General features: G+C 37.4%; 1 protein-coding gene across 12 annotated transcripts in view; it reads right to left on the bottom strand.

Moving 5' to 3' along the window:
- Nucleotides 1-924: 924 nt before the first annotated feature.
- Nucleotides 925-14,950, bottom strand: part of CEP170 (centrosomal protein 170) — an 81,166-nt gene continuing 67,140 nt past the window's right edge. For 8 of the 12 annotated variants that reach the window (XM_015857627.2, XM_015857631.2, XM_015857632.2 and 5 more), the window contains 5 exons: nt 13,862-14,029; nt 13,505-13,593; nt 6,990-7,083; nt 5,301-5,352; nt 925-2,997 (listed from right to left, as the gene is read on the bottom strand). In XM_015857627.2, coding sequence (XP_015713113.1) covers nt 2,711-2,997; nt 5,301-5,352; nt 6,990-7,083; nt 13,505-13,593; nt 13,862-14,029 — 690 coding nt within the window. In that variant the 3' untranslated portion in view covers nt 925-2,710. The remainder of the gene's footprint in view (nt 2,998-5,300; nt 5,353-6,989; nt 7,084-13,504; nt 13,594-13,861; nt 14,030-14,950) is intronic. The other 4 variants (XM_015857624.2, XM_015857636.2, XM_015857633.2 and 1 more) reach the window with 1 other exon arrangement.

Here is a 14,950-nt window from a genome sequence, read left to right as displayed (position 1 = left end):
GGTAAGCAGAAGATCACAGTTAACCACTGCCAAGTCAAAGCAAAGCTCAATAATCTGAAATGTGCAATCTGGCAACAAATTCTGTGAATTTAGCACTAATCTCTTAGTTTTATTCTTGCACGAAGCTAACTACAGCAGAGAAAATGCAGCAGCCTGTAGAAAAGGTCAAAAAAAAAGTCCAAGCTAGGAGAAGAGGGAAAAAAAAGGCATCAGTCTGGAGCCAAATCAGAATGTGCAATAAAGTTGCCCAACATACACAAAGCAATGGGAAAGCAGTCTGGAAAACATCAAATATTGCACCTGGCAGGTATGTTAAAACTCACTTATTTTCATTCCACAAAGGGGAAATGATCACTATTTGGTGACTAAAACTTTGGATTATTTTTGTTTCTAGTTCTGCACACAAATATGAATTCAAATGTGGAAATGAACCCAAGCAGAGGAGAGTGAGCCAGCACTGTCAGCACAGATTAAACAAAGCAGCGGTGGCAATAATGCAACCTTTGCAGAAGAAGAGATGTTCATGAGAAGTGCCATTTCCAATTTCAGTACAGGCAGAACAGAATGTAGGAAGACCATATGAACTTCCCAGCTCTGAATTACGTATTTACACATTTTTAAAGTTCCAGAAACACTTTATTTATTTAAAAATGGAGTTGTAAATGCATATAACAAAATAACATACATAATAAATGTAACAAAAATAAATAAGGAGAACATGTTCATATAAAATAAGAACATAGTAATGCAAAATGCTTATTACAGAACAGAAAGGTAATAAACGCCTGAAAGAACACAAACAGAATCTTGCATGAAGAGCCTGCACCTCCAAGCCATCCTTGCCATCTCCTACTTCCCACTTGAGTCTGCAGAAAAATTATGTTCCCAAGCACTGAACAAAAGAAGGAATTATGGTGATGGTTTGATACACTCTGTTTCGATACCTAGCTCTAGTTTCTATTTGTTTTTGCCCTTCTGCACCTTCTAAAACTTCTCTTGTAGCCTCTGTAAACTAGTGTAGTTCAGGCTTCCACAGTTAGCTGGAGTAGAGCATCGTTGAGTCATACATGAAGGCTGTCTGCTTTTAATTCTTTTTTTAAAGAAAATATGAAATCCATTATACAACAGATTAGTGGTTTTGTTTTTACATCTCTACAAAAAAAGTTTTTGCGTTTTTATTAACTGGTCCAACTTTTCCTGACTCCTGAAAGCCTGTACAATGTAAAAGCGTACAGAAAGTAGGTTTCTCTTTTAAACAAACATCATATAGGATTATTGCTGAAATATTAAAGACCATTTCATAAAAGCTGCAAAACTGTATCTTCAACCTTAATATATAGAGACCGATGCAAACATAGGAAAATTCCAGTCTATTAGTTACATTTAACAGAAATAACATTCCTCCAAATTACAGTGTTCTGGAAATACAAAGTAATTTACTTTTGCTTTTATTATTATTTCCAAATGTTAAGTTACCGGGACAACTTATAAGGAAAATAAGCTTATATAGGAAACTTTAAATAGACTTGCTTTTCAGTGGTGTAAGCAAAATGTCTGTTAGCAGTCTTCTTCCAGAATCCTTTTAAATATGTAAGACAGAGACAGTTTTACTAGCAAGACTACAGGAAAATATACAGAAGCAAATTAAAATCATTTGCTTGGGAGTGCATCTATTGACGAAGGTAAATATGACAATTCTATGCCCGAATTCCTAAACAAAATTTTACATCTCATCATCATTTCAAGAAATAGTCTTTTTTTTTTTTTTTGTCTTTTTTAAAGAAGCTTACGTTGCATTCAAATTGGTGAGAGCCCACTTGCCTGAATATGCTTTAAAATATCCCATGTCTCTGTATGTTTAGATTTGTTCTCTAATTCCAACTAACTTTGGGCAGAGATGAGATACGAGATACTTCTACTTTTATGAACATCAAAAAGACATCTGAAGATCAAAAAGTGCCAAATAATCCTTTCGGAAAGTGGATTAAAACACTGCACTGTTAATACAAGTATGGTATTACCAGTTTTCTATGTACACCAAAACACCGCTGCGGTTAAATGGTATCGATATGTTCACCTACCACTCCCAGCAAATCTTAGTGCAAACATAACACGTGAAGTTCGTAAACCCCAAGACAATGTACGCAGCAACAAGGTTATACAAAACACAGAACTGTTGGAGATTCCCAGCACACGAGAATGAATGCTTTCTGAAATCCGTCTTACCTTTTGCAGTAATGTGTCACTGTAGCCAAAGATAACGTTTCCTATATAAATCATCTAAACCAAAATTGAGCGTAACTGTTCAACAGTTCTGTACAAACTTTAGAGGAGGAGGGCCATTACATAGAGTAGCTTGGCAAAGAGATTTGGGGTTTTGGTAACATTAAATGTTAGACTGCTCACATGGCTTTAAAAAAAAAGTAAATCTGTTAAGGGAAAATGGCCGATATAATTTCTTTGCAAAGCGCACAACCACAAAGGGCAAATCTGCCACAATCTGCTTTCCTACACTCTATGCACGTCTTTATGATTTGAAAGGGATTTGTGTGACAAGCAAAGAATTACAGTTAAAGAAAACTGGTTTAATAAAACAACTGCTGTTTGACCAAGCCTTTTGTTTGTTGCCTTTTTATTCATAAAACCAATATTGTGATCTTTCCATTTCTAGACATTCCACACGAAGGGTATCAGTACCAACAGTGAGATGTCATTCATGCAGAGTGGCATCTTCCTCTTCGCCATCTGGATTAAACCTATTGAAATGGATGCTGAAGTCTGACTCAGATTCAGTGGTCCCCAGTTCAGCTGCAGTAGGGCCGGCAGTGGGGCGGGCAGCCCTCACCTCGGGCTGGCAGTTTGGCTGCACATGGGGACGGGCGCTCTGGGAAACAGGACTGGACTTCTGCTTCGGCTGAGCTGGCACGATGGGGCTGGCAAATCCCAAGTTGCTCAGAGCATCCAAGGTGCCATCGGGGTCAATCATAGCATTAATAGCTAAGCAATTGAGAGAAGATGAAAGGGACAGGGTAGAAACCATAACAAATATTATTTTTTGCACTGACAAAAAATGTTTATTCTTTTCACATATTAGCAACCCTGCCTAGAGTAAAAGCCTACAAACAATCTCACTGGGGCACAGAGGCACACATTTACTGCCTTGATACGCTATCTTAGAGAGGTCTGCTGCTTGCTGGGGGCCCACATCAAGGACATGACAGAGAGGCTGCCAGACCTTGTACATTCCACAGGCTATTGCCTCCTAATGCTGTTTCACATAGGCACCAGTGACACAGCTGTCAGCAACCTGAAGAATATCCAGAGGGACTACAAGGAGCTGGGAGCAGCAGTGAAGAACTCAGGAGCACAGGTAGTCTTCTCATCAATCCTCCAGGTTAAGGGAATGGGGAGGGAAAGGACTGACAGAATTAAGAAAATCAATAAATGGCTAAGGGAGTGGTGTTGTGAACAGGGCTTTGGCTACTTATGTCATGGAACTAGTTCTGAGAAATCTGGTCTTCTGGGGGAGGATGGGGTTCATCTGTCAGAGAAGGGGAAGACCATCTTTAGCAGCAAGCTTTCCAATTTAATCAGAAGGGCTTTAAACTGTTTCTGAGGTGGGGATCCTCAAATCATTGTGCTTTGAGGCTAACAATGGTAATGGATGCCCTGGGCCTGGAGCAGGATCACAGGCCAGTAAGACTGCACTTAAGGTCCAGAATACTGGAACTCTAATTGGTAAATCAGCCTCAAGTGCCTGTACACCAATATGTAGAGCATGGGGAAAAAGCAGGAGTCGCAGGCGTATGCGTGCCTACGGGGTTACGATGTCATCAGAATCACTGAGATGTGGTAGGATGACCCTCGCAACTGGAATGTAAGACCAGATGGGTATAAACTCTTTAGGAAAGACAGGGCAGAAAGGGAGGGAGACTTGCTCTCTATATTGATAACCACCTGGAGCTCCACATGGGGATAGATGAGATGACAGAGAGTGTTTGGCTTAGGGCTAAAGGGAAGGCAGAGGAAGGAGACATCGTAGTGGGAGTCTGCTACAGGCTGCCTGATCAGGAAGACTCAGTGCATGAGGCACTCTATAAACAGGAGCAGTTTCACATTCACAAAATATGGTTCTCATGGGGAACTTCAAACACCCTGATTTCTGATGGAGGGATAACACAGATGTGCAGCAGAAATCAAAGAGGTTCCTGGAGTGTGTTGATGATAATTTGTTCTTCCCAGCAGTAAATGAACCCATGAGAAAAGGTGCTATGCTGGACCTAGTCTTCATTATTGAAGGGGGCCTGTGAGTAATGCAAAGCTCAAGGGCAGACCTGGCTGTAGTGACCTTACAGCGGCCTTCCAGTACCTGAAGGGGGCCTACAGGAAAGTTGTGGAGGGACTTTTTATGAGGGGAAATGGTTTTGAACAGGAAGAGTGTAGTTTTAGATTAATATCAGAAAGAAATTATTTGCTGTGAGGGTGGTAAGACACTGGAATGGGTTGCCGTATGAGGCTGTGAACATGCCCTCCCTGGAAGCATTCAAGGCCAGGCTGGATGGGACTCTGAGCAACCTGGTCTACAGGGAGATGCCCCTGCCAATAGCAGGGAGGTTCTAACTAGATGATTTTAAAGGTCCCTTCCAACCCAAACCACTCTACAATTCAAGGATCAGTGTCCTTCACTTCAGGGCTAATCAAAAGTTAAAGCATACTGCTGAGGGCTTTAGCTGAATGCCCCTTGAATACTGACAGGCATGTGTCACCAACCACCTTGCTAGGAATCCTGTTCACAATGATTTACTGCTCTCACAGTAGACAAAGTTTTCCTAATGCCCAGACAGAACCTCCTCTGGAATAGCTCTGTGCCACTCCTGTGTGTCCTGATATCAGTTTCCGGGGAGAAAAGATCAATGCCTCCTTTTTAAAATATTCTCAATTTTTAAACTGATGTTGATAAATGCAATCCATATCTAAATTAATGTCACAAGGATTTGCTATCACCTGCTCTTCCAAGTTTACCCACAAAATCGTGTCTATTAAGGAAGTTTCATGAATAATTATTTTGGGATTCTCTGGACTACTTCATTTTAAGTTAAGCCTTTTCCCACCCATGTAAAAATACATCAGTATTCTGTTTTAATATAATGAATTCAGGGCTGTTTCTTAACTAGAATTTATGGTATATATATTTTTATTTCTTTGATTTCTATAAAATTTATATATATATATATATATATTGTTTCCAAGAAATTGGAAACAGACAGCAACAATAGAGAAGAGTGAAAAAGGATCTGTACCTTGGAGCTGCTTCTCAACTCGTTTCAGTTCCTGTAAGATTGATGATATTTCCTAGGAAAGAAAGAGATATTCCAAAGCTCAAGGACTTACTTCATTAAGGAAAAAGACATTCAAGCTGTGCATCAGTAGCAAATAAGTTCCCTCCCCAAATTCTGATATATGATATTTGTGTTATCCCTGCTTGCATTGAAAACATCTTGTTGTGACCATGCTGTTTACAGCACGGGTCCCAGTGCTTAGGATGGCCCTCTTACAAATAAAGAGTCCTTCTTGATTGCTCAACTTCCCAAATCAAAAATGGCTCATTTTACCCCCTTACTTATTTGCCTACACTAATTTTCTCAAGCACTGACCAACAAACATCACAGTAGTGTTGAAGCAAGGCAAACTGAGAGCAAACATTCAAAGAAAAGTTACAGTATAAAACCAATATCAATGGGGCAGACATGCTGATTCATAACCATGTTTAGATGCGTGGCAAGAAGACTGCACTGAGATTTTGTCTTCAATCACTTGGCCACTGCGAGAGCCTGCACTGTGCCAACACTGAGTCCTTAGCACTCATTTGCCTTGGAATGCCCTCTGAGCTATGCTGCTTGCTAACACTGTCATAGCCCTAGCAACATCAAGGCTACAATGTGATCTAAAAGGTGGTACAGTTAATAAGTATGTAAATCCTACAGCTGAAAGATCTTGCATTGAGAATACTGCTAATTTGACTGCTGAGAAGAGCTACCAGTAGGGTCCTCATAAGCAGAGAATTTCTGTGGGTGGCAAAGAAATGGATTATACTGGATTTTACAAAGCCATTATCTTTAAGCAGATTCCTCATCTGAGCTGGAAATAAATGTCCCAAGGTCAGAGCAAACATCAACTGGAATTGTCCTCTGGTAACTCCTTGTAAGTTTTTGTAGTTAAAAAAAAATCCAAATGCTGCTTTAGAATGGATTTGAATGATACATACAAAACTAAGCTGAAACTTGAAAATGAGTGCATAGATCAAGGAATTTTAAACAACGTGAGATATTTTAATGCACTATGGAAAAAAAATTGCAAAAAGCAAATCCTCACAAAAGCCAAAACATACTGGGAAATAACACATGCTCCATTCCTTCATACTGCCACAAAGTCCAGTCACGAAGCGGCTCTAATTAGGCACAGCCAGAATGCTACATGAACTCAACCTGTAGTTGGTACGCTACAGTTGTTACTTCAGAACAATATTAACACAGATGGAAGAGTGCTTTTATTACAGCATACCTACAGATTTTTTCATTCCCATATAATATAAATATTTCTTTAAATATGAGAAAACAGTAGGTAAAGTAGCATTAAAAATGTAAAACAACTTTATTTGAAAGAAACCAACAATCAAACCGAAGGTCAGTACCACCTTTTAAATGCTGGTGCTCAATGGAGCCTGCATACAGTTTGTATGCCTTTTAGGTTATTCTTTACCTGAGAAATTCCTTAGGAGGAATTAGGAGTTACTTAGGAGTGGTTCTGTCTAAGACAGTCTTAGTAATCATTTCAAAAGATTAAATTCTTTATTGAAATAGATACTGTCAAAGTAAAATCTTATACAGGTGTTAGCAACAGCAGTGAAAATAGCACTTTCTTCTACATACAACTGAGAAATTAGGTAAGAAAAAGGCTCATTCTACCCCAGAAAAGATAATTATTCATACCATACTTGATGTTTTCACAATAGGAACTTCACTTTCTGCTCGTAACTTGTTCTCAATTTCATCCCAATTTCTGTCTTTGTCCTTAAATAATATTCTGAAAGAAGGAAAGACAAGAATAGTATGTTCAGAAGTAAACAAATGAAAGCATAAAGATCAGACACAGATACAAGAAAGTAACATAGGGAGCACTAAATCAATCTGAAATCTAAAACAGTGAGAACAGACAGAAACCCAGGTTTGAATTTTCAGGTTAGCAAACAAAGGTTCAGCAGCATTGTTTATATTTACAATAAAATGCCAGCTGTGTAGCTAAATACTTGCTTACGGTGTCGAAAAGTTACACTTCATTCTTTCCTTCAGCACCAAGATTTATTTACTTCTTAATCCAACTATTTAATAGTAGAATTCCCTGTTAAAGTTGTGTTTTACAATATCTCCAAAATACACATTTGTATTTTACATATTTGTATTTTATATTAATTTGGTGACAAAGAATAAAAATCCATCCTGTAGGATATATTTTTTTTCCAATGCTGGAGTATCACTCATACTACATGATTCCCAGGAAGTTTTTTGCTTGCTTGATTATGCTTTGCTTCCCTGCAAATAAATATCTTTCTGTGAAATTGAAGTATCATAAAAATAATTTAAATTGTGTATAATTACACTATTGAATGCATGGAATCTGTGAATATTGACGGATATTGGGATTTTCTTTTCCTTATTTTAAGTGATGCCAAAATAATATTGGAGGTTTATATTCTAAATACCTTTCTTCTTCAATTGCAGTAATTAGGTATTAACTCCAGTTGGAAATGTAACTAGCCAACATTAATGGTATTTAAGACTTCTAAGTATGAGGACAGCAGCACTACTACTGCTAAGCAAACAAAGACTGCTAAGCAAACAAGAAAACCATTTTAACACCATAACATAACAGCAGTAGCTTTTAAAGGAATCACTGCTATTGGTGGGACCTTGAGGAAATAACTTTTTAAGGGGGAGATTCATGATACTTCGCATCTCAGAGGCTTTATTTAGCAGTAAACACTGTGAGTAGAAACATATAGAAATTATGTTGACATTGCTTGCTTTTCCATCTACCTTGTTCATATTAGACTAAAACACTCAGTATATTCATATATGTGATTAATGCCTTTATGTGGTGCTTTCAACCTTCCCATCATTCAGAGATGATATTACTTATCGAAAATTCTAAATATTTAACATTTCAGACGTTATTTTATTAGAATGAAGAAAAAAAAAAGCAAAAATCCTTACAATTTATTCAAAATGTTATTATTCCCACTATACGGTAGACTGGTCAATTTGCTTTCCCTATAATTTTAGGAAGCCTACTTTATATTTTCAACATTTTTTTTTCCAATTCTGCTTTTAATACATGCTAACCTCTAGTGAGTAGCATCACTGTCTCCTTTCCTCTTCCTCCTTGTAACCACACTCGTTAAGAAGAACGTATTTTATAAATGACTGCCTGCTTCTGCTCTTGCCTTTCCCAGTCTTACTTTATGTGGCAAATCTGCCTAACCATTCTTATTTGGTTGTGTTTCGTCCCTGTTTCTCTTTTGCTGCATAGTGCAGGATGTGCAGACAACTGCAGAGACAGATGAGTGGTGCTTGCACTGAGCAGACTGCCTTGCCTAGATTTTGCTTGACTGCACAGGTTCTTACCTGCTTGCTGTAAGGCAGCCAGTAATACATCATTTGCATTGTACAGTACAAATAAAACTCTAAAGGCCTCGTCACTGAAATACATACCATACATCACTTCATCATCCCCCAAAAATCCTGCAAAGTTGTGTGTTATATACAGATAGAAAAGGAAAAAAACAACAAACAAACAAAAAAACCCAAAAATATAAAAAAACCCCATATCTGCTTCCTGCGAAGTCACCAGAGTAATTCATTAGCAAAGAACTGGATGTAAGATACATAGCAAGAATACCACAGAATTTTCCATTACAATGTCATTTTGTGTATACTAGAGGGTAAAAACAAAACTGATTAAACACAGCAATGAATACAAGTAAATTATAAAAAGGAGCTTAGCCACAGTCAAACTACGGACTTATCCTGAAGAAAACCAGAACTAAAGAGGGGATTTTGTGAAATAATTGGGTACTTGAATCTGTTACAAGTTGAACTCAATATACCAGGACCCAGAAAGAAAGAAAAACAGCTTCACCAGTTCTGAGAGAATATAACCCAAGAATAAAGCTCCAATAGCTTCTCTCAATCCTACATCTTAATAAGGTAGGAATGATCATAGAATCAGCATGGACTCTGCTGGCTTCACACAGGACCAGCCGTGACCTCACAAATTCACTGCACAAAGAAAATTTCCCTCTCTCCCTCTGATGAGCAACAAGCCTCTTCCAAAGCTTCACTTTCTAATCTTATCTCCCTTCTGCAGAGGCAGGCTCACAGAAATTGAGTGCAGTCCCACAGAATTAAGCTTTGAAAGAGCAGTCATCATCCCCCAACTCCTTTTTCTCATCTCCCTTTTGGCTAAGGCAGCCCACCAGAATGGAGACAACCTGCATTCCCTTTTAGTCATGGATTTTCCATCAGGCAAAGGGCATTTCCCACACAGAGTTGGGATGGTATGTGGAGCTGCCTGAGAGGTCATTCTGCTCTCATACCACCTATATGAGTCCTAGGCCTGTAACATTAGTGCTCACAGACCTGCCACCCAGCTCCAGACAGCAGGTGATGCTCTGAGCCATGCGCCTGGGCAGGCTGGTGGCAGCACAACGCCACTTCCCTGAGCCGCCATGGCGCCTGCAGCTGTGGCTGCACAACGGGTGCCCCTGTGCTGACAGAACTCAGTGTCAGAACATTACGTTCAAACTGGAAAACAGAAATGGCAGCTCCAATGAAATGGGGAAGAAGTTAGTCAACCTCCTCTTTTCCTCAGATGCATTTATTTTCATGACTGAGTTCTGCTCATTATAATTTCATTATAATTTCTGACACATCTTCTTGTCAAGAGTGACTGAAAGTATTTACGTTCTTAATACTTCAGCCAAAGCAAAACTGGTATTTTCAGTAAAACTAGCTATTGCAACTAATATATTACAGAAAGAAGCATTCATATTAACAGAAAACATCTATTTGTCCATTTAGACTCAGACAGAAGCGATGTCACTTTCCAGTATATATGGTGGAACCTGTAATCACTGTAAATGTCCCATACTGCCTCCACTCTTGAGAGTGAAGGTTACACCAGTGAACAAAGAAACTTAAGGGAGAACTTCGACAACACAGTCAGGAGCACCGGCATCTCTAAAACTTCCTCATCTCCTTTCAGGGTCAAATACTGTGGAACTGTACACAACCATTGGCTTGACAAATCCTGATTGATTCTCATCATATCCGTTCCGGGCAGAAATTTTAAACAGCTTAGCTCCAGCGAAATAAATAGAAGCATAGCAGCCTATTGACCTTACCACAGAATTTATCTTTGTTCTGATGTACATAGCTCACTAAAAAACAATTCTACAACTACTGTGTTTTTCTATTTCAAAATACAAATGACATCATGGAAAATGTCATATTACTCAAATCCATTCTGAGTAACAGGTAAAGAAAGCTTTAATCACAGCTCTGAAGAATATGCTAAAGGAAGTTCTCCAATGAACATATTTTTATGGAAATACGTAATGCTATTCTCTTTAAAATGTACATACAATGTTTATACATATCCTCATATGTATCTTATCATAATCACAGCATTGTTGCATTAATTACAATGTAGTATCGCACACCCAGAAAGTTTAGCTAAAAAATGTAAGATGATATTACTGTTTCTCAGAATGCATTTGCATACGTAAATTTGTTTAAATTCATTGTACTGTACTCACAGATTTTGTATTAAATAAACTACAACTGTACTGGCAAAATACTTACAGATCACAAACTTCTAACAATTGGGAAAAATCAGGATGACAAAAAAAAAGAGTAGAGTATCTACCATCTACTGCTTTATGGTATTTTAAGATACATATCATCCTACAAGCCTACCATAAAAAAGTCAGTCAATAAGTAAGATTCTTGTTCCGATGATGCAGCTTTAAAAGGAAAAAAAAATATACTGGTAAGCAGGGCTCCTTCTGGATATCACTGAATTTTCCCAAAGAATTACATGGAAGACAAACAATTACATAATACTTTTGTAAGGTTTCTATTTGCAGTATTTTAAAATGTCTTCTAGAAAGACTTTCAAAGAATGATCAGACTTCATTATCTCTTCACATGTGTTATTTGCTCATTTTTTGAGATGAGCTATTGAAGTAAATGCTATAGTGTGCTCAAAGGTAGTTTAGTATTGAATAAGTTGTGAATTTCTACATAATTTATAATAAGTTCTGCATAATAAAGTCAAATTCTCAATTTGACACAGTTCTGTGGTTTATCCAGGCAGGTGGCTCAGCCACACAGCCATGTGTTCACTCCCCACTCCCAGTGTAATGGGGGAGAGAATTGGGGGGGGAAAAAAAGAAGCAGTATATCTTTATCTATATCTATATCTAATCTAACTATATCTATATCTATATCTATCTAATATCAACTCACAGGTTGAGCTAAAAACTATTTACCAAGGGAAAAATAGGAAAAGAGAAATAATAGCAATGACAATAATATATACATGACATACATATTTACAAAACAAGAGATACACAACAATTGCTCACTGCCTGCTGATCAATGACCAACCAGTCCCGTGCCCTACCTAGCCAACCCTACCACCCTTTGTAACGTGGTGTAATATGGTGTGGAATATCAGTTTGGTCAGCTGTCCTGGTTCAGTCTCCTCCCTGCTTTTTGTGCACATCTCCCGCAGTTTCGTTACTAGCAAGACAACATGATAGGCTGAAACAGCCTTGGATCTGCACAGCACTGCTCAGCAGCAACCACAACATTGGTCTCTTATCAACACTGTTTTTCTCCAAAAGCTAATATGTAGCAGCAAAGCAGAAACTATGAAGAAAATCAATTCTGTGGGAGCTGAAACCAGGAGGATATCAGCTTCTTACACTATCCTGCCAATGAGAGAGCTAGGGCTACATGAGTACCTGGGAGGGGACAGAACCAAGATACAGAGTTTCTGACAGCGACTATATTTTGAACCTACATTTCAAAAATTCATTTCCATCTGAAATTGACATAGCAAAAGATATTTACGTATTTTTCTTAAAGATGTCTAGATAAATAACATCATACATAAAATCATGTGTTTTGAGAAAACCAAGGAGTGATTTCCAGCATTATCATCCTGCAGGCTCAAAATGGAAACTTGGAAAAAGAACCAAGACAAATGTCAGTCTGTAAACACATTGTGAGATGGTGGCAATACACCGTGCTCACAAATGTTACCGGTAACCACTGGTAAAAATAGAACAGACTTATGAATAAACAGAATAGAAATCATAAGAATGGGCTCTTTTAAAAACTTGATCCTTCAGTGACACTGATCCTACCAGAAATAGTAGTGCCAGAAGTGGCAGATAACCATTCTTATGAAATTATAATCTTTTTTTTTTTTTTTTTAAATCCTTATTTTTATGGTCAAGCCTTTTTCTGTACCCCCATGAGATTACAACATACAGATATATGAGCATTTTGCTTGTTTTAGTACTTTCATCACACTATATAAAGAATTACATTTGTGATTTGGTGATTAATTGGTCACCCATCCAGAATTTCAATATGGGACACTTTCAAGCCAAACTGATCAATTAAAGACCCAGCATGTCCTCACATTTAAAAGATTTGCACTAAGTTCAGCCAAGTGTCTTTTCTTTTTAATATACACTATTTTTAAATTATTAGCTACAGTGAGACATGAAGGAAGGACATGTAAATTAAACAACACTGAACTCTGCATTTACAATTTTCATTTCCTCTTGTCAACTAAAATGGTCACCAAATGTTACTGTAGTTAAATGCAGCTGTTGATAGAGAAACAAGTTATCATTTTTGATAAGTCTGGACTTTCTGTTAGCTACTATGACATTTTTGGCAGGAATCTAGCTATCTAAACAAGACTTTGTAATTAAAAGCAACAGATGTCATCATCTGTTAGTTATTGTCTCCCGAGTAAGTTCTTTTTCAGAGGGATTTAATGAAACTGCTTTTGTCTCTCCAATTGTTCTTCTTCCTAAAATGGCAGATCTCTACATCAGGTTGGCAAATAGACAATTCAGTAAAATTTTAACCTTATTTTTTAAGTAAGGGAGTTTTATGAGGCTTGAGCAGAAGCAGTGCAGATTTTGTACAGCATTTCCATGCTTTGGAACAGCTCTTCTGCTGGAAATATGTTGGATATTATCCTATCCATGCAAACTTTGATGATATTTATCTTCATATAATAGGAAACGCGCAAATAATGGTGGGTTTGCTCTATTTGAATTGTACATATCTCCTAAAAGCAGGGAGGTTAACGTGAGCAGGACATTTTCAGAAATAACAATAACTTTAAAAAGAAAACTCACTTGATTTTACCAGCTGTTTTGTCAATGGATTGTCTTATCTTGCGAGAAAACTGGAAGACTGAGGACAACAGCAAACTATCCCCCATAACCTGGAATAAGTTTTAAATAGAATTAAACAAACAATTCCATACATTTTCCATTTTTTTAACCTTAAAAAAAATATTACTTGCATTCTAATTAGTATCCTATATAATCATACTAAAACATTTTGCACATTAAATAGCAAATATTTTTTTCCAGGATTAATGCTACCTGCTACAGGTAGGAAAGAAAGGATAGTGCAGAATGCTAAGCAGAGAGATGATAATGGAAAACTGAAATAGATACATTACTTAGAGAAATTCCTTTTGAACTTACTTCATCTCTGCTCCAAGTCCTTCTTCGGGTAATTTTTGGGGGATCCATAACATCTGGTAGCTGAGGTCTGGCTTCGTGAGGCTGACCGTTCCCCTCTGGTGGTTTGGCATGCACTAGTGGAGGGATTTTTCTAAAATTGAGACTTTCATCAAATACTCGGTCAACCAACTGGAGAGCGAAAGAAAAACGCAGTTTATTAAACCAATGGGATATGTGTCAAATGAGACTAATTTTTTTTTATTTTTTATTTTTTCCCCTTTTTAAACAGCTAAGAAGAAGCTTATGAAATAAAATGCACTTTGTTGTCTTCTGTAGTATAACCTGGTGCCACATTCAAATATAGCAATACCTTGTTAAAATTAACATCTTTTTTTCAAAGAGCAGATCTACGTGGCAACAGAAATAAGGTTACCCCATAGAAATTTTGCTTACATACAAGTAACTTGGATAACCTAAAAACTGGTACCGGAAATTGATTCCTTCAGTAAAGGAATATATATGTGAGATTAGATACAGTGCAATCAAATTTAGATCTTTCCCAATTAGTCATAGAGCTACAGAAACACCTGTGCCTACTTAAAGGCAATACTGCCACCTGCAGTAGCACGTACAACAGTACAGCATTTTTTAAAGAAAATAAACAGTAGTACAAAAATCAGAGCGATCTGACTACATCTCAGAAAACGAGTACTACTTGCTGAAGTTTAGCTATCAACCAATGAGAACTGAAGATAAATTCTGCCTGAATGTAGTTATAATTTTCTCTGAGTACACGACTCAAAAGTTTCTTGTCACTGTTTATATCTTTTTTTCCACAGAAAAAGACAGTATTATACTAAACATGGTCAACTAACCTATTAACAAAATTTTACATACACAAAAATGAATAAACACATTTTGGAAGGAGTAATATGAATTAAAAGATGCAATAAACATTAGGGTGAATTGTAACATGGAAGAAAGTGATGATTTAAGTTCAGATTAACGTGTAGACCAGCATTAGAACTGTGATGGTTACTAGAAGAAGTTAGTCAATATATTCAAGCAACAGCACAGCCGATAGAGTCGAAGAAAATAAGAATTAATACA

The sequence above is a fragment of the Coturnix japonica genome, chromosome 3 (assembly GCF_001577835.2).
Source record: "Coturnix japonica isolate 7356 chromosome 3, Coturnix japonica 2.1, whole genome shotgun sequence".
In the NCBI taxonomy this organism is placed as follows: Eukaryota; Metazoa; Chordata; class Aves; order Galliformes; family Phasianidae; genus Coturnix; species Coturnix japonica.
Note: the sequence above shows the minus strand (reverse complement) of the source record. Positions and strands in the feature narration are given on the sequence as shown.